The sequence below is a fragment of the Sinocyclocheilus grahami genome, unplaced genomic scaffold, assembly GCF_001515645.1.
Source record: "Sinocyclocheilus grahami isolate Dianchi unplaced genomic scaffold, SAMN03320097.WGS_v1.1 scaffold3.1, whole genome shotgun sequence".
In the NCBI taxonomy this organism is placed as follows: Eukaryota; Metazoa; Chordata; class Actinopteri; order Cypriniformes; family Cyprinidae; genus Sinocyclocheilus; species Sinocyclocheilus grahami.
The window spans coordinates 6,146,495-6,172,273 of record NW_015505182.1 but is presented as its reverse complement, the minus strand read 5'-3'; the positions used below and the strand labels follow the sequence as shown (position 1 = coordinate 6,172,273).

Here is a 25,779-nt window from a genome sequence, read left to right as displayed (position 1 = left end):
ATGGTATTCATATCCGTACACTCATATCAGTAAAAAAAGTTTTTTTGAATTTTGGTTCAAGTAGTTTGGTATATTAACATTATCTCACTTATTGAAATAAATTCTATAATTCTGAAAAACATGAAACTACCACAGCTGACAGATGTTAATTAATTAATTAATTAATTTTTTTTGACTACAAATGTAAATTTAATATATTTAAAGATTTTTTTTACACTCTAAATTACTGTAAAAATTACACATACTGTATAAGGGGAAATTCACTAAACTTGTGCAGGCATCAAGCAAAAACCTGCATCTCTCACGAACCTCCTCCAAACCACTCAAGTGCACAGTGTCTAGCAATCGAGGCAGGAGTCATTGCTTAAATTATGATTAAGCGATGGAAAACTAATAATCCATCATCTATCAATGAAAATAAACAGTGCTATCAGTAGACGCAAATCATTCCCCCACAGTCTTGGGATAACACAAAAACATCTAAACCACAGCAATATCACACCATCTACTAAATGTCTTGGTAACACTCATCATTAGTCAGTCTTCTGAATCAGGGATGTTTGTGTGGTGCCTGAGCAAAAAATCTGCCTCACCGGAGGCTCCCTAGAAGGAAGGTTGGCCAACCCTGATCCAACCTGCTGAACTAGACAGCCGCATGAGATGCTGAACTCACCTAATGAGATGTGTGATTTCTCCAGGCAGTCCCCCACACATGCTGAGGTCACACCTGTCCATGCACTGAATTAGGTTTGTAAATGAGAAGTGCTGAGCTTCATCATTCAATAATGTGAAAGATGATGAACATCACTGTATAATACATCTAGAAATGTGCAAAGCTGAGTATGCATAATTGGGTCAGTCACCTGCCATGGTGCAGTTGACTTGAGTGTGCTCTAGAGGTCCGCTCCCATCAAGGTCGATTGTAAACACACTCGACTGGCTTCCTGTTTTCCTGAAGGCCTCGCAGGATCGCTCATATATTGCTGAAAATGATGAATTATAGAAATGATGGAAATAAATCTGCTGCTGTTTTTATGTTGTGCTTAATTACAGAATGCATGCATTTTGGCACATCTGCATGCTTGGCACAGGGATACTGAGCCTGTAGGAGGTAAACACAAAAGTAAGATCAAGAACATTGTTTTCTTGCCTTGAAGTTTAAAGTGTAATCATAGAAGATAAATTACACATGTCAAAGTTTGCTATTCAGCAGTATTCTTCAGACAGAGCACTCTGCGTGAATGCCATTAATAGTAGATATCTGTTAAATCAGTCACACATAAAAAGTGTTGACATGCAAATGAGTCTTCTTTCATTTAAATTAAATTAATATTCCTAACAATGGCTTAACCATTTCAAACAGTTCATTTAGCAAACAGAGGTAATTCTTGGTTACTTGGGACCCGTTCGTCATGACAGAAGTCCTCTGTGCGGTAGTGAGCTAATTTGCTGCACGTGTTGTTTTGCTAACGGTGGATCGCACAGTAGGACTTGTAAAAAGGAAATGTCATATTTCTCGCTCTTTTAAAGCAATACATCTAACAGATGGCATTGTTGTGCCTCTCTCTCCTCCAGAGAACATGTACAGTCATGAGCGTATGATAAAACGGTGCATGTGGCGGCAGATTAGAACATATTGATCCAACAAATTTGATTACAGCAAGGAACCATAAAACTATATCTGCCAAAATAATTACAGCTTACTCAAAATACTATCATATACACCAAAATGAAACGGCTAAATTGGTGAGTGCGCAGTTTCAAATCATCGTTACATGACACGTAGGCTTGCAGCTGTTAAGTGATGCATTATGTACACTCTAATTAATCTTAATGATTTAAAGATAAAAAGTAAGCAGCATTGGACTAATTCAATAAGTATAGTTTTAAATAATAAATACAGTTTATATGAATGATAAAAACAACAATATGGGGAAAGATGGACTTTGTCAACTTTAATGAAACATAACAACAAATTAATTGAGTAATTGAATTAAAGTAATTGAATTAAAAATTTAGTAGGGTACTTTCTCCCACACTATGTTGGCACCTGTAGATTACAATTACTAGGCACTATTTTTTAAAAATAATATATTTATATATTATTTTATTTTAGCACATACAAAATGATAACTTTGACAATGTATTATTATAAATTTTTATTATTTTAATTATTATAAAAAAAATTTAAAAAGTGAAAACGAGCTCGTATCTGAGTAATCATGCAGGCATGGGCTGTTTTGGAGCTTTGCATAACTCACAGTTGTGGCAGGTGGCTCCTGTGTATCCTGTTCCAGAACAGTCACAGTAAAACTGGTCCCATGACTGGATGCATTGACCACCGTGTTCACACAGATTGGGCAAACACCTGTTGGGATAAACATGTGCAACTGCAGTGATTATTTAGGTTTTTAAACAGCTTAATTACTAATAAAATTGCTCATTCTCATCCCAGCGTTTTATCATCATATGTAGCTTATCCTGCATTCTTGTACAGACATGAAAAAACACCTCAAATCATGCAGCTTGTTGAGCATACTCTGTAATGAGTATAAGTGGTTTAAGATAATTAATTGTCAGGTGTCTGTAAATTCCATCTGGGCCTGGATATAAGTCAAATTTCATATTTGATCACTACATACATTATTGCAAGCAGTGAAGCACAAAAAAACAAAAAACAAAACAAAAACAAACGGTAAGAAACCTTTGTGAACAAGAAAATCAATGGGGAAAACTGACCTGTCTTGTATGTTGCAGACATCAAAGCTAATCTGGCTAAAGTTGCTCAGGCTTTCCTGCTGAATCTGAAGGAAGTTGACTGGATGGCTGTTTATGAAAAGCAGACGAAGGCAGCCCTGATATCCTTTGTTGGGGTTTTCACAGTTGAAATCACTCTGGAATAAAGGGCAGCCTAAAATAATGGAAAATCCCAATTTACTGTCTTTCAAATCAAAAACAACATCCACAACTATTACCAAGCTGCACAAAGAAAAACCTCTGTTCTGAGAAATTCATGCAAAGCAGCTTATAAAATCTCAGCAGGGCTGCATTGTCCCTAAAGTAAGCAAAATGAGAGATTTAGAGATTTTAGTTAAGACATTGGAAGTTTGAGTCAAAGATTTCAATAACAGTTTTAAAGAAACTGCATTTATCCTCTACAGTAATTGAATGTGGTTTGAGCTGCCTGAATGAACTAAACAGAAGAAAAAAAAACTTCAAGAAAAAAAGCAGGACATTTGGAAATAACAGCTATGCATGTGAAATGAAATACCCTAAGGACATGCTCAGCTTGCCAAGCCTGTATTTTATTCAGGAATATGAGGAACGTTCAGTTGATGGAGGTTAGAGTTAATAAGGAAGAAGAAAATTGTCCCTTGCATTCAAGAAAATGTTTTGGGTAATAGCCACTTTTTGCCTGCAGCCATCAGGCTAGTTCAGAACTCAGCTTTGTAGATAACAGATCAAAATAAGTTACTATCTCTGCATTTGAATATAGACAACAACTCTTTCTAAGAATCAGGATACACTAGCTTTTTCAATTTCTGATGCTATACCTCCAATGAAGATGGCTGTTCTTTGCATGTTCTGAATTAGCCCACTGAATTCCATAGTGACAGGCTTCTGGTTGTTGACTGTTAAAGACACCTTCTGTCCCTTGACCTCAATGGTTATGGAGTGCCACTCTCCATCACTCAAATTCTGACCTGAAACACAAACAGTGGAGGCATAACAAGGCAGTCCTCAGAATGAAATTTGAAGTGACTGAATCACTTAATCATGTGCATCTACAATTATTCAGTATACAATCTCAAAAATATATTCACAAATGAACTATTGCTCCTCTACAAATTCCCCTATGGAATCTGTCTCCCCCACCCCCCGAATTCCATTTAAAAAAATTGAATCTTTAAAATACAGTTTTATTAATAGTAATCAACTATTATTAGTATTATTGCTAGTATTATATTAAGTACAACATTCTGTACAATAGTAATATATTTGTCACAATTTCTTCAAGTTAAACCAAACGTTTTGAAGGGTTGCCATGAATACCTTTAAGTTTCTGCTTTTATCTGACAATAGTTTTGAAATGGTGTAAATCTGGTGGAGTGACTTTCAGAGCAGCTCTGGAGATGACGTTCATGTGCCATATAGTAAGACAACAGACCATGAAAACATCATGAGCATCATGTGTGTTTGAGTTTGTGCAGTAGGCCAAACTGAGACACACAGCACATGCAGAATTCATATTTCAATAGTTATTTTGCACTTTAATATTCACAGACATTAGTCCATATCGTGTTTTGATTTACTACAGTATACAGCCCTGCTTTTGCTTTATTCATCCACATTTTGTCAAATTCCATGACATTCAGCATTATACAGTAAATTCCTGTTTTATGATTGGATTCAACAATTCTATCCGTTTTCCATAGCATGGAAATCATAAAAACCTATATACATCTTACCGCTAAAAACCTGAGCAGAGTTTTGTGGCCCTCCAGAGAGCAAGAGAAGCAGCCTAGCCTGGCTGAGCTGCAGAAGCAGGTTAATTGTGTTCGGATCACGAGAGAACGGGATTGAGAACAGCAGCCCTTCCTGATTCCATGTGCGGAACTGCAGTCGTACAGAGAGACTCTCCATACTGTGATCTGCAGGGAGCATCAGGAAGCTGCCCGTGGAACTGAGGAATGTCACAGTGACCGAGGAAGACTCAGAGCATGAGAACGTCACGTTACCCTTAGTAAGGAAGAGAGGGAAGAAGATAATGAAAGAAAGGATTAATATGTGGAGAGGAGAACTGAGTAGGCATATTAAAAACTAGGTGTAGTGGAAGAAAGTGAAAAGGGAGGATTAAATAATATTATACTACGGGGACGTTGAATGCTTGAATCTGATTGGCTGACGAATGTTCTAAGGTGTGCGATTATTTTCAGGGAAACACACGGCGAACGTAGTTCCAGGCAGCTCTGGGCCACATTGCATGTCCATATCACTGTGCCAAATGATTTCTGTTATTTCAAAGGTCTTACAACAGCACAATAACCAAAACCCACAATAACACTGGCCAGACAAATAAATATAGTAAGCAATATGATAAAAACGACAGATCATTTACATGTTTTGCCACATAATTACGTTTTCTTATGTGGGTAAAGCACATACTCTGTCTCTCCCGTGTTCTCTCTCCCTCACATACATAACTTACAGTACAGAAACACACTAACGTTGTAAGCGCTACTCTGGCGATTTTATCAGTAAAATAGTTTAGCAACATGACACTTCTCACAAGCAAGCTAACATTGGCGCTGTTCATTAAGAAAATGAACTTAAAGTTTCACTGTTAGTAGAGACGCTACTTCCAAACACTGTTGAGAGACGCACAGGCTCAGAGAGTACCAACCCTACCTAACCAAGCTTGATCTCTCTCTCTCTCTCTGTCTCTCTCTCTCTCTCTCTCTCTCTCTCTCTCTCATATATTACTTAGTTATTAACTGCATTAGTCTGCTATCAATGGCTCAAGTCTCCATTTCTAGGTGTAAAATTATGTTTTTGAACTAGCAACCGAGGCGTTGGATGAGATGCAGAAGAAATTAATCCCACAATAGCGAAGTAAAAGTACAAAAACTGAACGAATGCCTTGAAATATATCATCTGATCGATGTCTTGAGGTGTGGCAACAGTAGTATAAGTGCAATAATTGACTCCGGGCCATTGAATTATTAGAAAAATCCGCTTCGCGTCGTGGCCGCATCACAACCTCGGGTGTAAATTATTTTTCTAATAATTCAACGGCCTGTTGTCAATTTCCTTATTTAATGCACATGGGCATGGGCACATGGCGCAATTGAATTATTGAAGCAATAGATGTGTGCTGGCAGAAAGGTTACACACACACACACGTTTGTTTCTGTGAATTGTGGGGACTTTCCATAGACTTCTATTACTATACTGCCTCAAATATTTAGAGGATTTGTGGAAAAACTAGTGAACAATAATCTCATTGCAAAACCATGGAAAAACATGTAATAGAGTGCAAGTGTTCTACCAGAGGCTCTCTAAGCATATTTATCATAGATATGCCCAAAAACTTTTCAGTAAAGAGTTTAAAGCCTTGGACCAAACAAATAGTTTTTTTTTTTTTTATCTAATTTAATACTTTTTAAGACCTGCACAAATAACATTAATACTGTATGTCCATACAGAACAAACCCAAACAATCTCAAAATAAATCATCAGATTCAATCTTAGATTCACAAATAGGACAGGCACACAATTAACTGCAAAACAGGGTAACTGCAAGTTTAAAATGCTCAAGATGTGTTTTATTCAATATATACATATGTATTGAAGTTGGTTTATGTAGTTTTATATCAACATGCAAATTAGGGGTCAATCATTATTGTATGTTTACTCTGTTACTGAAGCCTGATTTGTTCACGTTTGTGTGGCTGCACAAACCAATGGCGCTTAAGCCCGCCAGAAAGGGCGGAGCCGACGTGTATACTCACAGCTCCATTTCATCAGAATCTTCTCCTTCAGCGATGAGGATCATCTCTTCACTGACTCTGCAAGAAGCTGAAGAAAGAAGACAGAAAGTAGCTCAACCCGCTCGCCGCCGTCGAAGAGCCCCGGCAGAGGACAAGTCTCCCCTGCGGCCATCCGGCGCTTTATAAAAGAGCAAATTAGAGCAAATTTCCACCGCGCATTGTTGCAAATGTAACGCCATGAGTGTGGCTCAAACGGGCACAGCGAGTGTGTCGCCTGCCTGGGCAGCGCCCACGCAGAGGCTGCGCTCGCTGACGGTTCATGTTCTCATTGCGAGAATATGAGTTTGTCCAGTCTCCGCTCGTGTATCGCCTTCTTCATTGAAGGTGGTACCTCCGGCACTGTTCTCCCATTTTCTTTCTCTCCTAAGAGAAAGAAACAGCGGAGCAGTGGCTCTCAACGGGTGCGAGCGGTGTCACGTCGGCCCAGCGCCCGCGGGCCCCTCTTTCTCCGCTCCAGCTCGTCGCGCCGGTGTGCTTCACACGAGAGGATCAACGCCCCTCCTCTGCAGTGTGCAGCTTGGTTTCCTTAGGCGCTTCTGAGGAAGAGATTGCTGTCGACGACTCGATGTCCTTGATGGCGTCAGATGCTGAAGGATGGTGCACTTCCAGCGATGAGCCCAAAGCCCTCTTGTCATCCCAACCATCGCGGCCAAAACCGGACAGCGAGCTGATCTGTGTTCTCTCCAAGGTGGTGGAGGATCTGGGTCTCGAGTGGTCAGCTCCAGATGAGCTCGTCCATGGCCCCTTAGACGAGTGGTTCCTGCTGGGACGCTGTCAGATGCCTTCCTGCCAGCACAGCGACTGATTTGGCTCTGCATGCTATGAAAGCCACAGCTCAGGCTATCGGCAAGACCATGGCCAGCCTGGTGGTGTTGGAATGCCACCTTTGGCTGAACGTCACTGAAATAAGGAACGCTGAGAAGATGGCCTTCCTTGATTCTCCGGTCTCGCCGAAAGGGCTCTTTGGCCCCGCTGTGGATGGGTTTGCACAGCGCTTTTCAGAGGCTCAGAAGACGTTGCAAACGCTGCGTCACTTCCTCGCTAAGCGCTCTGGTTGCTGCAGCCGCTAGCCGCCAGAAAGCCCCATCATCTCAGCCCGCAAAGCTAGCACCACCTTCAGAAAGGAAGAGGAATGGGTCAGTTCTCACCTTGGCCGGAACTCCCTCAAAAGCAGCTAGCTTTCACCCGCCATCCTTCCGAACACCTCTGAGCGATGGAGTTTTGTTTCCCACGGTTCACGTCCTGCAGATGCAGTGCACACCCGAATGTTTTTCATCTGTGATAGCAGACCCAAATACTCAAGAGCGAATTTCCTCTTCCCACATTTACACACGTGGATATCAGTTCCCCACTCCCTCGTGGTGAACTTTCATTTGCAAAATTACATAAACTTTCATCCCGGTTCAAGGCCTGGGCAGCCATACCAGGCGTGTCAAGCTGGGTTCTAAAATCAATTCAATGAGGCTACTCGTTTCAGTTTGCTTGCAGGCCACCTTGTTTCAGACGTATTATTCACACTTCGGTTCAGGACAATGAACACATTCAGGCCACGGGGACTTGGGGCAAAAATGCCACTAAATTGGACAAAAATGCCCCTGCACAAACAAATAAATCTATTACGTCTGTTGCTAACAAAGTGAATATGAATAGACAGTGTCGATTGCGGCATTAAATTAAGATCTGCTCATGTTGCACCGTATTTCATTTTAGGCATTTTTACAGTGTTGCACATTTTAACCAATCACACACGTATCTGTTGAGCTTAGGAATGCAATGGCCAATCAGAAGCGTTCAGATGAGTCATCGTTCAAACTCATCAGTTTTGTTGAGTTTGCGCGCGTTCGCTGACTGAATTCCAGACTCTTGCGAATTCTCTCATCATAAACAACAAAGAGAAGATGTACATACAATGTAAGTAAGAGATTAATTTCACAGTGTATACAGCTTCAGTGATTATAACGATAGTTTTGTTTTTTTGAGAGTACTTAAACTCATGATAGATCAATGTTAGTGATAATTTCACTATCTATATATAATTAATTCGCTGTTTGAATAACAGCGGAAAGGAGACGTTATATAATTATCAATTTCTAACGTTTTTATTAAATTGTAATCATGTTAAATACAAATTATGTCCCATTAAAACATTTTTTAGCCTACATAACACCCATGTCTGGTTCTTGCCTAAAAAGACGGGTTTATGATGTTTAATACATTTGGCTGATTTTAGCCTTACCCTGGAGTTGGTTCACCCTCCGTCGATGGTTCTCTGACACAAAGTGCGAACACTGCTTGTAAAAGGTGCTATAGAAATAGTACCTAGCGCGAACAGCGTGTCAGGCTTTTACAGCCACTACTTCCTCGTTCCCAAAAAAGATGGTGAGCTCAGACATCTGAATCGCTCGCTTATGCGCCGGCCATTCAAGATGTTAACTATCAAACAGATCCTCGTGCACACATGTTTTTAACAGTGGACCTGAAAGATGCTTACTTTCACATCCACATAGCCCCCTATCACAGGCCGTTCTTGAGATTCGCGTTCGAGGGAGTGGCCTACCAATATACAGTCCTACCATTTGGGCTGTCTCTGGCCCCTCACACTTTTAAGAAGTGCATAGACGCATAGACCTCTGAGGCAGATGGGAATCTGCATGCTCAACTACCTCGACCACTGGCTGATCCTGGCCAAATCAGAACGGGAATTAGTCGCTCACAGAGCGCTGTTACTCAGCCACTTGGAGTGCCTCGGGTTGAACTGTTTCAGTCATCCTCATACGGTTCAAGAAATCTGGTCTGTCTTTGGGAAGGCAGAGGTAGACCTTTTCGCCTCAGAAGACAGCTCTCACTGCCCTACATATTTCTCGATACAGCGAGATGCTCTGGCCCACGATTGGCCCAGTGCTCGCCTGTACGCTTTCACCCCGATAGCCCTGCTTCCACAGGTCATCAAACGGGTCAGGGAGAAGAAATGTTCAGTTCTCCTGGTGGCCCCACTCTGGAGGAACCAGGGTTGTTTCCCCGAGTTAGTGCAGCTCTTAGTAGCAGCCCCGTGGTCGATACCACTGAGACAAGATCTTCTCTCGCAGGCAAAAGGCATGATTTGGCATCCCCGGCCAGAGCTGTGGAGCCTTCATGTATGGAGCCTCGACGGGAGCTTACACAGCTCCCAGCGAGATTGAGTGACCTTCTAAAAGATGCCTTTGCGCCCTCAAATGATCAGTCTTTCGTGACTGGTGTACTGCACGAAGCCTGGACCTGGTAACTTGTGACGTGTCCCATGTGCTATCCTTTCTACAAGAGTTGTTGGACAACGGGCACCCCTTCCACACTCAAAGTTTACATGCCAGCTATCACAGTGAATCATTCCCTCGAAGCTGGTCATTCGATCGGCAGAAACGATCTGATCATTCAGTTCTTGAAGGGCACCCGGAGATTAACAATCCTCGTTCTCAGACCGTACCGATTTGGGACTTGTCAATAGTCCTTAGGGCCCTACGGGGTCCTACCTTCGAGCCACTACATTCGGCCGTACAACGCCCTTTGTCGCTGGAAACCGCTCTGTTACTGGCACGAGCAACGGGCAAGCGAGTGGGTGACTTACAAGAACTGTCAATCAGTGCTTCCTATCTGGAGTTTGGGCCTAGCGACTGTAAAGTTGTCCTCAAGCCTAGACATGAATATGTTCTGAAGGTGCTCTCAACTCCGTTCAGAGACCAGGTAATTAACCTTCTGGCGCTCCCCGCTGCAGATGGTGAGCAGGGTCCCAATGTTCTCTGCCCTGTCATGGCTCTGAGAATATATCTTGAATGCTCTAGCCTGTTCAGACAGTTGGAGCAGCTTTCGTTTGATTTGGAGGCCGCTCTAAGGGGCTGCCGGTTACAAAGCAAAGACTATCCCGCTGGATAATTGATGCTATAGCCTTAGGTTTGTAATGCCCCATAGGTGTGAGGGCCTACTCCACTAGAGGAATGGCCTCCTCCTGGGCTTGGTCCAGCGAAATCTCTATTGGTGAGATATGTGCGGCCGCCGGCTGGTCGTCGCCATCCATGTTTGCCAGATTTAACAGCCTAGATGTCCTTGCTCTCCAGGCATGGATTTTATCGGCTTAAACTGCTTATTTCTCCCTATGGTGGAAATAGCTATGTCCCAAGTCCTCAGCTACGTTCGGGACTCAGTCGGCTCATTTTCTCTAGGGGCCCTTAACATAAGTGCTCCAGAACTGGGCTCGCAGAGCAGCTTAGTCTGCTTCTGCTCATAGCACAGTGTGATTGGATTCGTTCCCCTTACACAACGTGAAGTGAACGTTCAAAAGGGAACGCTCCGGTTACTGGCGTAACCTCAGTTCCCTGGGATAAAGGAACGACCGTTGTGTCATTTGCTGTGCTATGAGCTGCAAACAAATCGATGACTGCTGCTTCGGTCGAATGATTCTGATGAAATGGCGCTGCGAGCCGACTTATATACACGTCGGCTCCGTCCTTTCTGGCGGGCTAAAGCGCCATTGGTTTGTGCAGCTACACAAACGTGAACAAATCAGGCTTCAGTAACAGAGTAAACAGGAGTTTACCCCATACACAGGGAACTGAGGTTACGTCAGTAACCGGAGCGTTTTTTTTCAACTACTTGCAAACTAAATTTTTGTCATACAATTTCTGAAACTTGACACTCAAACACCAGAACCGCACACCAAATCTGCAAAACCATACACTAATTTTCGGCCTTTGACTCAGTTTTCAATTTCATAAAACACTTTTTGCAAAACATAACACACAATTCTCTATGTAACACAAAAATCTAACCGGAATGAATATTATGTCAAAGGTGTTTTCAAATGTTTGCTTTTGAGATGTGTTTGTGATATTTTGAATGCAGTGCTTCATTTTGCAAGAGATGTGAGGTATTTTTAATTTTGTGTGTGCAATTCTTGGATTTGTGTGTAAAGTTTTGAAAAAAAAGAGGCAAAGTTTTGAAAATGTGTGTAAACAGTTGACAAAACTGTAATGATGAAGGTTTCCCATTTACAACATGAACATTAAAGCCAACTGTGTGCATGAATGCCGTAGTGCTGTTTAATTTAACTATCGTTTTGAGGACCTTTGTGAAGTTGAAGTTCTTAGATCTTTTTGAAAATGTAATCTACATAAAGAGTAGGCAATACAATTTTAATCTACAGCCTGTTAATCACAATTAATAATCATAATTATAATATCCTGCAGCCCTAAATTATATTGTACCACAACAGTTCATTGTATAAATAATAAATAGCTATAGCACTGCATGAACATTATTTAGTCAGTGACGTGTAGAGCATCTCAATCTATGCATGAACTTCAGCATGTACTGTAGTGCAATAAGCTAGTAAGATCTTTATCTCAAAGGGGTCCTATTATGCTCTTTTACAAAGTCTTGATTTTGTTTTGGGGGTGTACTAGAACAGGCTCTCAAACTAGGTTGTTCGAAAAACATTATTTTTTTATATATATTTTACATTATTACAATACCTCTCTGCCCAGTCTGGCATGAACGGCTAGAACAGTTCCTGTATCAAATGAAGGCCCGCCTTCTGAGATACGAAATGTGCTGTGATTGGTTAGCTGGGCCAGTGTGTGTTGTGATTGGCACCACTTGGAGCCTGGTCGGACCCCTTACCATAGCCGCCTGCGAGCTTCAGTGTAAATATTGCATCAGAATCAAATAAATTTGTGCGCGATTTAAACCCGGATGATTGTAACTACTTTAAGTTCGTCTGCCTTGGGAAAGCTAGCGTGTCTCCGACATAGTGATAACACTCGTTGCCTTCTCTAGTGCAGCTCAACCAGGTCTCATCCCATTCGTCGATATTTGTGATATCACAAATCCCGGAAAATATGCGTTGTAGTCCAAACGAGTTGTTTGTTGTAGTTTTTGAAAAGTGATTTCTGTTAAATAAAATATCTCCTTATGAAGTGGACTTTGAAACTGTCGCTGGAAACCGCTCTGTTACTGGCACGAGCAACGGGCAAGCGAGTGGGTGACTTACAAGAACTGTCAATCAGTGCTTCCTATCTGGAGTTTGGGCCTAGCGACTGTAAAGTTGTCCTCAAGCCTAGACATGAATATGTTCTGAAGGTGCTCTCAACTCCGTTCAGAGACCAGGTAATTAACCTTCTGGCGCTCCCCGCTGCAGATGGTGAGCAGGGTCCCAATGTTCTCTGCCCTGTCATGGCTCTGAGAATATATCTTGAATGCTCTAGCCTGTTCAGACAGTTGGAGCAGCTTTCGTTTGATTTGGAGGCCGCTCTAAGGGGCTGCCGGTTACAAAGCAAAGACTATCCCGCTGGATAATTGATGCTATAGCCTTAGGTTTGTAATGCCCCATAGGTGTGAGGGCCTACTCCACTAGAGGAATGGCCTCCTCCTGGGCTTGGTCCAGCGAAATCTCTATTGGTGAGATATGTGCGGCCGCCGGCTGGTCGTCGCCATCCATGTTTGCCAGATTTAACAGCCTAGATGTCCTTGCTCTCCAGGCATGGATTTTATCGGCTTAAACTGCTTATTTCTCCCTATGGTGGAAATAGCTATGTCCCAAGTCCTCAGCTACGTTCGGGACTCAGTCGGCTCATTTTCTCTAGGGGCCCTTAACATAAGTGCTCCAGAACTGGGCTCGCAGAGCAGCTTAGTCTGCTTCTGCTCATAGCACAGTGTGATTGGATTCGTTCCCCTTACACAACGTGAAGTGAACGTTCAAAAGGGAACGCTCCGGTTACTGGCGTAACCTCAGTTCCCTGGGATAAAGGAACGACCGTTGTGTCATTTGCTGTGCTATGAGCTGCAAACAAATCGATGACTGCTGCTTCGGTCGAATGATTCTGATGAAATGGCGCTGCGAGCCGACTTATATACACGTCGGCTCCGTCCTTTCTGGCGGGCTAAAGCGCCATTGGTTTGTGCAGCTACACAAACGTGAACAAATCAGGCTTCAGTAACAGAGTAAACAGGAGTTTACCCCATACACAGGGAACTGAGGTTACGTCAGTAACCGGAGCGTTTTTTTTCAACTACTTGCAAACTAAATTTTTGTCATACAATTTCTGAAACTTGACACTCAAACACCAGAACCGCACACCAAATCTGCAAAACCATACACTAATTTTCGGCCTTTGACTCAGTTTTCAATTTCATAAAACACTTTTTGCAAAACATAACACACAATTCTCTATGTAACACAAAAATCTAACCGGAATGAATATTATGTCAAAGGTGTTTTCAAATGTTTGCTTTTGAGATGTGTTTGTGATATTTTGAATGCAGTGCTTCATTTTGCAAGAGATGTGAGGCATTTTTAATTTTGTGTGTGCAATTCTTGGATTTGTGTGTAAAGTTTTGAAAAAAAAGAGGCAAAGTTTTGAAAATGTGTGTAAACAGTTGACAAAACTGTAATGATGAAGGTTTCCCATTTACAACATGAACATTAAAGCCAACTGTGTGCATGAATGCCGTAGTGCTGTTTAATTTAACTATCGTTTTGAGGACCTTTGTGAAGTTGAAGTTCTTAGATCTTTTTGAAAATGTAATCTACATAAAGAGTAGGCAATACAATTTTAATCTACAGCCTGTTAATCACAATTAATAATCATAATTATAATATCCTGCAGCCCTAAATTATATTGTACCACAACAGTTCATTGTATAAATAATAAATAGCTATAGCACTGCATGAACATTATTTAGTCAGTGACGTGTAGAGCATCTCAATCTATGCATGAACTTCAGCATGTACTGTAGTGCAATAAGCTAGTAAGATCTTTATCTCAAAGGGGTCCTATTATGCTCTCTTTTTCACATATTTTACATTATTACAATACCTCTCTGCCCAGTCTGGCATGAACGGCTAGAACAGTTCCTGTATCAAATGAAGGCCCGCCTTCTGAGATACGAAATGTGCTGTGATTGGTTAGCTGGGCCAGTGTGTGTTGTGATTGGCACCACTTGGAGCCTGGTCGGACCCCTTACCATAGCCGCCTGCGAGCTTCAGTGTAAATATTGCATCAGAATCAAATAAATTTGTGCGCGATTTAAACCCGGATGATTGTAACTACTTTAAGTTCGTCTGCCTTGGGAAAGCTAGCGTGTCTCCGACATAGTGATAACACTCGTTGCCTTCTCTAGTGCAGCTCAACCAGGTCTCATCCCATTCGTCGATATTTGTGATATCACAAATCCCGGAAAATATGCGTTGTAGTCCAAACGAGTTGTTTGTTGTAGTTTTTGAAAAGTGATTTCTGTTAAATAAAATATCTCCGTATGAAGTGGACTTTGAAACTTTGCAGATCTTTTTTATGCTTAAACAGCAACATTACAGACTAACTAAAGTTGAAAAAATTAAAAAGCATAATAGGACCCCTTTAAAATGCCTCTGACAAGAGGGAGGGAAAGACAAAATGAAGATCACAATGTGGCACTGCTCTTCTTTTCCTTCTGTGATAAGTGTATTAGACCACCCAGAGAGAGTGAGAGAGAAATGGACAAGAGGAGAGACTTCACAGCCTGTTAATTAGGGAAAGAGAGCTCTTTTATGGTGCGATGCACACAACTTCACACAACTGCAGAAACACACTTTAGATACACACAGAGCTACTGTAATTTGCCATGTGACACTATTGTAAATTGCTTTAGATATAAAGGCTTATTGTGTGAATAAAGTTATGCTTCATACTATAAAGCAATTTTTTAAAAGCTTTTGTGGTCTCACACTACTTTGTGAACAGAGAGATTTCAACTCACAACCTTGACAGAGAGTGAGATTTGATGGCCTTCAATCTCACTAGGTGCCATTTGATTCTCACAATTGATGGGCATGTAGAAATGTGATATTTAGTCACAAAATCACTTGTAAAAGTTCATATTTACCACTGTATAGATCTGTGGCTTCCGTCTTTTTGCCATGTCTATAACACTGACGCCATTGTAGTTGAGGTTTTCTATGCAGCCGTGGAAATTTTCATGGAGAAACGTCCCAGGCTTACCAGGCAAAGGGATTCCTCCGAAACTGAGCTTGAATAAGGACACAGAAACACAAAAACACACGCACACACACACACACACACACACACACACACACACACACACACACAAAACAACCACATATCCCAGAGATCAGTAACAAAGTATAGAAAAAAGAATAGCAAAGAATGGCTCTGAAGGCTAATTTGTGGGGCCTGTTTTATCCAGCTTTTATCCAGTTGATTGCTGTATTTTCAGAGAATATACAGTGGGTACGGAAAGTATTCAGATCCCTTAGCAAATGGCTGCAATATAACAAAGAGTGAAAAATGTAAGGGGGTCTGAATACTTTCCGTACCCACGGTATCTAGTTGGGCTTTGATAGTGGTGTAGGTGCACTTTGGCTTGTTATTTTGAGTGCTGCAACCTGATAGTAATGGCACAAAGTATCAAACAGGCACTCACAATCTCCATAAGAAAATTATATACTCTGCTGCCCTTGTCAAGATCGGAAGCTCTTTAAAAAAACAAAGAAAAAAAAAATAGAGAGCGAGGGAAGTGGTAAATATTTCAGCTGCTTGTAACGAGGTTAATCTATTATAAATGGTATCAATTTTCATTCAGTATTGAACCCATTAATCATTAAAGCTCGAATGAGTAAAACAAAAAAACATGGGATGTGTGCTCTCATGTTTGAAATACTCACTTATATACACACACAAAAATGGAGGGATAGAAGATAGGATGAAGGTTAAAGAAATGAAGAGCTAAAGCTGAAAAGGACAGAAAAATGGGTAACCAATAATAAATGAGGAAGAAAATGAGAAGAAAAAAAAACACTTGAGTCCTTAGGCTGATAGCAATCCGAGCATCTGCACTACTCAAAAATAGTATTTTCTTAAAGAAATAATGCTGCTTTAAATTAATCAAAAGTGACAGTATGCATACTGTATAATGCTACAAAATTAAATTTTCTATTTCAAATGAATGCTGTTCCATTCAACTTTCTACAAATCAAAAAACCTTAAAAAGATGCATTATGGTTTCCACAAAAATATTAATTAGCACAACTGTTTCCAGCATTGATAATAATATGAAATGTTTCTAAAGCAGTGAATCAGCGTGTTGGAATGATTTTTGAAGGATCATGTGATACTGAAGGCTGGAGTAATGATGCTAAAAATTCAGCTTTCCCATCACTGGAATAAATTACTTTTTAACATATTAAAACAGAACGAAACGGTCATTATAAATTGTAAGAACATTTCTCAATATTACTGTATTTTTAAGCATAAGAGACTTTTTTTCAAAAACATAAGAAATCTTAACAAACCCAACTTTTGAAAGGTAGTGCATTTCAAAGGGTCTGCGTGTGTTTGTTTGGTTGTGCTGAAATTCCAGGAATCACTGACTTTGTTCTCTATTGTTTCAGGCTTTTATAAGTTTGCAGTGACAGTAATTGAATACAATATTTTGCAACATGGTTTCAGATAACAAGAGAACAGGATATCTTTATTCATGTAACAGTAAGAGATCTTATTCTTTTCTTCTTATTGTCTTGTTCTTTTATGACGAAGTTATTTTTAAATATTTAGCTATGTCAGTGTCTGTTGTGTATTAGGGATAGCCTGTCATCATATTTTCAGTATTGTATAAATAAATAACAAATTAAAGTATCTAAATAATTAATTATATTCAGATTTATTATAATTTACACTCAGCTCTCACTTCATAGTCTATCTCCAGTGTGTCCTCCTGTCCTGGACTGCGGAAGTGTTGCGTGTGTCCATCCACAGTAAAGTTGACGTGTTTGTTAAAGCGCTCAATTTGAACAGAGTGCCAGTGGTGGTCATCCAGCAGACTTCCTAACATGACAGAAGATGAGCGTCCAGCAGACTGAGGCTTGGCATCATCTGTAGAGGGACAACAAAAGACAGAATAGGAACCTAGACTTAGGAACTTGAAGTGTTAGTTCACCCAAAAATGAATTTTCTGTCATGAATTACTCACCCTCATGTCGTTCCAAACCCATAAGACCTTCGTTCATCTTCTGAACACAAATTAAAATATTTTTGATGAAATCCGAGAGCTTTCTGACCCTCCATAGACAGCAACGCAGCTACCACATTCAAGGCCCAGAAAGGTAGTAAGGATATTGTTAAAATAGTCCATGTGACATCAGTCAACCGTAATTTTATGAAGCTACGAGAACACTTTTTGTGCGCAAAGAAAAACAAAAAACAATGACTTAATTCAACAATTTCTTCTCTTCCATGTCAGTCTTCTACGTGCGTTCACGAGAGTACCACGACACATGCATGTGATGTTGCTGATGCAGGAGCCGGCGTTCTGACGTAGAACTTGGATGCACTGCACCTTGTTTACAAGCAGATGAAGATGCATGCTGTACATAAAACAGTCTTCGTAAACATGTCTGGAGATTTTGAAAGAAAGGATGACTTGCAATTTTTTGCCCAGCCTTACATATTTGAACCAGAATACACAGACAAGGAAATAAGTTAGATGGCTGTCCAACAGAAAGTTCTCAGATTTCATCAGAAATATCTTAAATTGAGTTGCGAAGATGAATGAAGATATAATGGGTTTGGTAATTAATGTAAGTAATTAATGACATAATTTTCATTTTTGGGTGAACTAACCCTTTAAAAGCAAATAATTCAGCCAGGCATCTAAACTCACTACGTCTCAGGTACTTTTCTTTACTCTCTAATTTCACTTTCTGATCCATTGAGACACTTGTGCATGAGTGTGAATAAAATAATAGAAGGTCAATCTGAATTGTGTACCGCCCTTCTCTTTCTCTCACCCAAATTGAGATGCAAAATGAGTCTTCCTCTCTGAAGCTCCAGATTGAGAAAATCTCCTCTCTGTCCCTCTCCATGAACCAGAACCCCTTCTGCCTGATGGCTCCGGAATCTCAGGGAAATCACGTCTTTCACTGTGCTGGTGGACTTCTGGTTGAACCGGTAGAGTAAGGCACTGCGACCGTCGAAGTCAGCCACATCGGACTCTGAGGAGGACAGCAAAAGGAGATCAAAGAGAATGTGAGAAGACCCTACGCTCTCTGCACTTTTTGTGACCTTCCAAGATCTGTGTGCTCTGACACTTCCTGTTGATTTGAAAATGAAGCTGCGCTGAATGCCTGAATACAGCTCACTTCTTCAGATCTTAAATATGGTATAAAATATACTAATAGAAACTGATGGACAATGAAATGGCATTTTTGATATGCTTATTCTGGTGTGTGTGCACCAGGTTTTACCTGCATTGTGGAAAGGATAGTAAATTACTTTTATTAAAAAAAAACACTTAATAGGGAAAGGGCTAAATACAGTTTTATGTGATGGTGAGGTTTAGGGGTATGGGATAGAAAAAAATATAATTAACTCTCATCTCAGCTCATGTAAGGTATCACTCACTGTATGTGCAGCCATAAGCTTCTAGCCGTAGACCCATTCCTCCTTTGGGGCTTCCCTCAAGGGGCAGAAGACGCATATATCGAGTTCTGATTGAGTGAGGGAGTTTGTGTTGGACCACTGTGTCTGTGTCACTGTTTCCTATAAATGTCTGTAAATATACACACAGACACACAAAACACACATACACATTGATATTGGTCAGGCAGTTTATAATAGTTTAAGTTTGGGGATACATTTGACCTACTTTAGCTACCATTACTACAGTCTTCAGCATCACATGGTCCTTCAGAAATGATTCTAATATGCTGATGTGCTGCTCAAGCAACATTTATTATAATTATTATCAATGTCAAAAACAGTTGCACTGCTTCATATTTTTGTGAAAACAGTGATACATTTTGTTTTCAGGATTCTTTGATGAATAGAAAGTTTAAAAGAAACATTTATTTAAAATAGAAATTGTTCGTAACATTATAAATTTATTTTACTGTCACTTTTGATCAATTTAATGCATTCTTGATTAATAAAATTATTAATTTACTTCTGCATAAAAGACTAGATTTCCATTATATTCCATCCAAACAAAGCTGTTCATCAAAATGCTGGTCAAACAGCAGAGTAAAACAAATGGGTGTTTTCAACAGTAGTTCAGCGACAGTTTATTAAAGGCTCTTCAACAAAACAGCTGCCATGCTAACCAGGCCCTGCAGACACCATTTAGCAAACAATGCTTTCAATGATGCAAACATCATATTAGCACAAATTATCCACTCTGAGTTTGGTTCTTTGCTCCCCAGCGATGATGAAATTGAGACTAAATTATTTTCTGACCTTCTCAGTCTTTCATCTGTGTGCTGATTCATCTCTGCTGGGCTGTTTTGTTTTGTCATTTTTATTAAAGGATCCTTGAAAATAAATCACTCCCCGAGCTTGTAAGGGGGAAGTTGCCAAATTATTTTTGGAAGATGGCGGCCAGTCTGTTTGTCTTTCACCGAGCTAACGCATGCTGACAGAATACAAACCAGAATAAACTCATTTCCTTCATCTTGTCTGCATCATTAAACTTAATGAAAGATCAAGACTCTCACAGACTATGAGGATGAATAAACCTCTGACTAACTGCTGACAAGCTTCCAGCATGACTGAGGTGCGGTGTAAATGAACACAACATGAACTGGCCTATCAATGGTCTACTTTTAATTATTAAAATAAAAGTAATACCACAATTCTGCCAGAAAGGTGAAGGGAGTCAGCATAGCTGATCATCAAATGTTAATAATTAGAATTATGTTTTTTTTTCGTTAAACCTTGCAGCAAATTTCTAGCCTTGGTTTTTCTTCAAAGGAAAAGCTTTAAAATTTAACCTTTTCAGAAACTATCAGCAATCTCTGGAAAAAGCCATAGTCACTTTAATATAATTTTGGATGCTAGAAGATCATGTCTGAATGACCCACATATTGGTTTAATATGGATAGCCAATTTTGACATACCTTCAGATATTTCCTCAACAACTTCCATAGAATCAACTCTTTTGTGCTCAGAAATTTACTTTGGAGACAAACCATGAAAAAACAGTGCAACACAAAAATTCTATCCATAATTCAACAATGCTCTATGTATGTTTTATTCAGAGAAGAAAGGAATAATACAATGCTTTTTGAACTTCCCCCAACATCCCAGTGGGCAACGACAGGAAAACTTCATTTACAAGTGATTCACCTTCTCAACTCAAGGATGTTTAATCCTCATACTGAACAATAAGCTTAGTTTTATGTTCATTTAGCATAGGTAAAGTGGGAGGAAGAAAGAAAGAGACGAAGTCAGGCACAACAGCTTCTCAAAGATGTTCATTAGTAAGATACACAAAGCAGAGAGGACTAAGCAACACACTGTAAATATCACTTATTGAAACTTAAATTAAATTATTAAGCTTTGAATAAAGCTATTAAAAAAGAAGATGGTATTTTGTTTAACATGCAAACAAAGTGAAGTTCCTTTATATAAAATAAGTTTAACTTTAAATGAATCAAGCCTTGTGTGTTATAGGAAGTACAAAAGAAAACTCAAACAAACCCTTTCATTTTGTATTAAATGAGCTGTTCTGCAAATTGTTCTCAATCTATAATAAAGCTTGAAAAGTGCAAAATATAGGCAAGCTACACAACCCAGGTCTTCTGCATATCAGTATCTCCCAGAGTGTTTTATATTCACCTTAAAATGCAAGGTATGCAAAGAATCTATCAACCTAAGAATCTCCAAGTTAAGCTTAAAAATGCAATGCAATTTAAAAAAAACATGTACTTTTATATGGATTCTAACGGAATTGTTGTCTAGCAACTTCCTTGTTCTTTATTTGGCCAATGTGGTGCTATTTGAATGCTCTGAACTAAAGTGGGGGGAAGCTAATCAATATAGTATAACACGAATATGCTCTTTCATCCCAATACAGAGTCAATACACAGACGGCAGGCATCGATTTTTAAATTATAATCATTATTAATTTGCATTTTAAAGGTACAGCTGACATTTTGTGTCATTTCTAAAGTTCAAGAAGGAGGTCAATTAACTTTGAGCTATCGACCCTTGTTTGAAAGCAGAGGTATGAAAGTTGGGAAGACGGTGCATTTTCGAGCTATAAATTCCCATCTGGCTTATTATGTGTTTATATTGTTTTTGTGCATGATCCTGGTCAAGTCATACTTCTTCATTTAGCGTCTGAATACTCCAAAAAAAATAAAAATAAAAGAAACATGTTGCAGCCAAAGCCCTTTCGGCTAAAAGATTCTTCACAATAGTAAGATGATTTTATTAAGCCTTTAGCGGCTTTAGCTCAACATAATCAATATTTTCAATGGTCACCTCCAGCTCTGTGGAAATACAAAGACATGTTGGACCACACCTAAAACAACTTTGGAGCCAGACAGAGACAGATCAGCATACCTGAAAGGCCAGGAGAAAATATCTATAAACACGTTTCTGAACTGATTGACCTTTTTAGAGTGGTTTAATAGAATCTGTCACAACGTGATGAATCCTCCTTGCCACATTAGCTGCTGTTAGCGGCTTATGCTGAAGCTCCTCCCAGTCATTGCCACCGATTTTAAATGGACACCAAAATCTTATTATGTGGGATAAAAAGTGGGCGGTTTGCAGAGCAAAGGCATCAAAACGCTTAATGAAAAAGAAACATTATGAAAAGCCTTGGCGATCAGTGTTAAAGCACAAAACACAACACAGCTGCTCTGACCTGTTCATGCTCCTGCAGATTAAATTTGCAATCCAACCTCAAATGCTTGTTTTAATTGTGAGAAAAAAAAAATTAGTTCACAATTAGAAAAAAATCAATAATTACATTCATTGCCATTTTAATACCACCACAGATTCTACTTGCATTATAGATTTAGAGAGCGCAGACACTTGATGACAATTAAAACACTGCACTCATATTTATTCGCTGAGAAAACTCAGAAGCTCATCCTGGATGTCAAGTATTACTTTACATGAAACTGACAGACAATCTTTATGGTACAAGATAAGGGACTTTCATATTTGCCACAGCATTTTGCAATAGTATTTTTTTTGTGAAACGGTGTAGGTTAATCTTCTTTACCAATCCAAGCACAGAGGGACAGATAAGAGAGTTCTGAAATGAAATATATTGATTTTGTGTGAATGCGTACACATGTGTGGGTTTGTGCAAGTCTGGGGCTTTACACCTGGTGGATCACGTGAACATAACCCAGCGGTGGAGAGGAGCAGAGGAAATCGATTTCAGAGATGTCGCAATAAGCCCAAACTAAAGAAAAGACAACTAGAGTTAATGGGAGGCACTACAGTAATCCAAACAATAGCTCTGCAGAGTGCCTTCCATCCATCTTGACAGCTGGATCTGCTAACATCTGAAACCACCAACTCCAAAACCTGACATTAAAACTCATGTGTTAAATTATAGAGATCATTGGAGTTTTAGCAATTCTCAGTTGTAATTTTCTATTCATTTGACATTCAAAATTACAGGTTTTGCATTCTATTCAAAATGACAACAAGGTGACCTCTGTATTCCTCTTGGGGGAGTGGGGGGGGGGGATCTTTTTCATTTCATGTATTTCTAAATAATGCACAACACCAAGGAGCAGGAGCCACATCAACTGGTCGTAAATCAACACACAGTCATTCAGCAGGAAATAAATAGTGCCTTTTATGCCTCCCTGCTTTAACTTTCTCCACTATGTTTTATGATTAGCCTGTAATTTAGTCCAAATAACACCAATATAAACCATTAAGACTACAGTTAAAATCCTTTCTGGTGGAACCTTTTTCTGGTGTAATGAAATCAGTTAAAAATAAGGTTTGAGGTGCAAGACATAACATAAAAACCTGTGAGATCCTGGTTAGTTTGTCTGTCAGTGTGTGTGAACCAAAACTTGTGTGTAGTGGCTGACGAATGCATAATACACTTGCTGTATTTAACTAATCTAAGGGGGTCTGAATACTTTCCGTACCCACTGTATATATATACTGTATAAGTAATACTGCAAAATTAGTTAATAATAATAATTATTATTATTTGACAAAATAATGTAATTAGTCAAACGAAGATGTTTCCATTTTATTTGTAATAAATGTATGCATATATTCATTATAGTTTTCTAATAAACAATTCCAAATGAATTAATTAATGAATAAACACAACACATTTTTGATAGTTTCACTAACCACTTTTTTCCCCAAAAATTAATTTGAGTGAATGTAAGCTTGAGCTTGTAGCTCCAAGCAATGTTTCGAAGAAGCTAGACACCTTGCTTGCTGATTTGTTCTTTTCTGGAGAGTCTGCTTAAACATCTACCTGTATACCTCCATCAGCGGGCAATCCAATGCTCACATTGTACTGCTATCCCTTATTGAACAGCCAATCCATTTTAAACATTCCATCTCTGTACCTCACAGAGAAGCGGATTCAAACTAAACATTTAATTTAGTGGAAATTCTCCCACCAGTAATCTCTCACAGAGCAGCACTGTTTAAAGGAACATTGATGGGAAATATAAAGCAATTCAAATCTATACACAAAAATCAAACATGTTTCTTGTTTTCATACAGGAAAACACAACTGCAAGTTCTTGCTACATCTAGAGATCTACCTACATTTTTTGTGAAACTCCCTTAGTACTACCATATCCCCATTCAATGTATTGTCTGTGATTAAAGTTGCTGTCTGCTGGCATGAATCTTCATTTGTCTTGTTCCTTTTCTCTTGTTGTTCCTCTGTAGCTAACAATCTGATGGAGGTTAATTTGTCCTAGATTAATAGCATTTGCTTGTATTATTCTCATTTGGATAAGTGTCTGCTGTTAACAGGCTAAAAAACAAGCAAAAACATAATCAAATAAAATATATCTGGCATAGATCTGATAAGTTCCTCATTGTTTGCATCTTGCTCAACTACAACAGTTGCACATCTATTCCAGGAATGGCCAATTCTGATCCTGGAGGGCCACTGTCCTGCAGAGTTTATGCTGCCTTGAAGTGCACCTGGGAAACTTGTACCTCTAAGTTGGGCATTCATCATTACAACATCATTAAGACAAGTGGGAGACATAACACAGAAATCAGCTTGCGGTCTGAGATGCTGAACACCACATTATAGGGAATAATTACATAATAGGGAACATTATCTCCATCACTAATCAAACAAACCTGTCTGCAATTTTTAAATAATTCTAAAGACAGGTGTGTTTGATTAGGGACAGAGCTAAACTCTGCAGGACATTGATGCTCCAGGAACGGAATTGCCCATCCCTGATCTACCCATAAATTTGAGAGAAAACAAAGAATGTAAGCCAAAATGCACACATTTGATAGCATTTATGAGACAAAGGTCTGCAGTTGTATCTGAAGTTGTTCATATCAGCTTGCAAACATATGTAGTGTCACCCTGCCAGAAAAACAACCAAACTAGGTCTGCATGCGCCGGGACAATGAGGCGGTAAATTGTGTTCAACAATATTGGACTGGAACATATCAGGTATTGCCTCCGCATCGAACTAAAACATTTTATCTTGCGTGCCCAAACATACAGTGCACCAGGCAGAGTGGTGTTTACATCTCCTGGATGCTGCTGTGCACAGGATATGGCCATCAAACAGTCACTTCAGTCTTTCTTGCCTGAACATGACCATTAGACCAGGGAGAAACTGGAGTGTAATATCTCGGCCTTTGTCTCATGTAGTGCGTATGTCTTTGTGTGTGCACTTAAGGACTGAGGAGGATACTGAATATAGATATAGAGTGGATGTGGCTTCCTGTATTGTCATGCTGCTTCATGTCATGCCTCATTATACTGACACTACAGCAGTGGCAAAGGTATCAGCAGTGTGCTCTAAAACACACACACACACACACACACACACACACACACACACACACACACACACACATACGTCTTTGAGAGTTTTCCACATTCTGTCATTAAGAACATACACAATCAACCTAGGCTTATTGGAAATACATGCCTCTACTTACATTTCTGCTGAACTCAAAACGTATACACTCTTAAGAAAAATGGTTCTAAACCGTACCAAAAAAAGGGTTCTTCGGCTTGTAACAATAGCAGAACCCTTTTTAGTGCTAAATAGAACCTTTTTTTATAGGGTTCCATATAGAACCATGCTTTGAAAATGCTATATACGACCTTATTGGTGTTATAAATAACATTTTAATGATAGTTTTTCATGAATATTAGTGTTAATAACATTAATATTATTTGTATATATTATTTATTAATAGTTTTTTATACCTCTATCTGC

General features: G+C 39.5%; 1 protein-coding gene across 1 annotated transcript in view; it reads right to left on the bottom strand.

Moving 5' to 3' along the window:
- The window catches only part of LOC107581667 (contactin-associated protein-like 5), an 85,510-nt gene that overhangs the window by 14,251 nt on the left and 45,480 nt on the right, over window positions 1-25,779 (bottom strand). The window contains exons 9-18 of the mRNA XM_016267288.1: window positions 18,974-19,121; window positions 18,361-18,564; window positions 17,262-17,446; window positions 15,441-15,584; window positions 4,470-4,740; window positions 3,555-3,704; window positions 2,740-2,911; window positions 2,262-2,368; window positions 864-983; window positions 674-727 (exon numbers count right to left, since the gene is read on the bottom strand). Of these exons, the coding sequence (XP_016122774.1) occupies window positions 674-727; window positions 864-983; window positions 2,262-2,368; window positions 2,740-2,911; window positions 3,555-3,704; window positions 4,470-4,740; window positions 15,441-15,584; window positions 17,262-17,446; window positions 18,361-18,564; window positions 18,974-19,121 (1,555 nt within the window). The remainder of the gene's footprint in view (window positions 1-673; window positions 728-863; window positions 984-2,261; window positions 2,369-2,739; window positions 2,912-3,554; window positions 3,705-4,469; window positions 4,741-15,440; window positions 15,585-17,261; window positions 17,447-18,360; window positions 18,565-18,973; window positions 19,122-25,779) is intronic.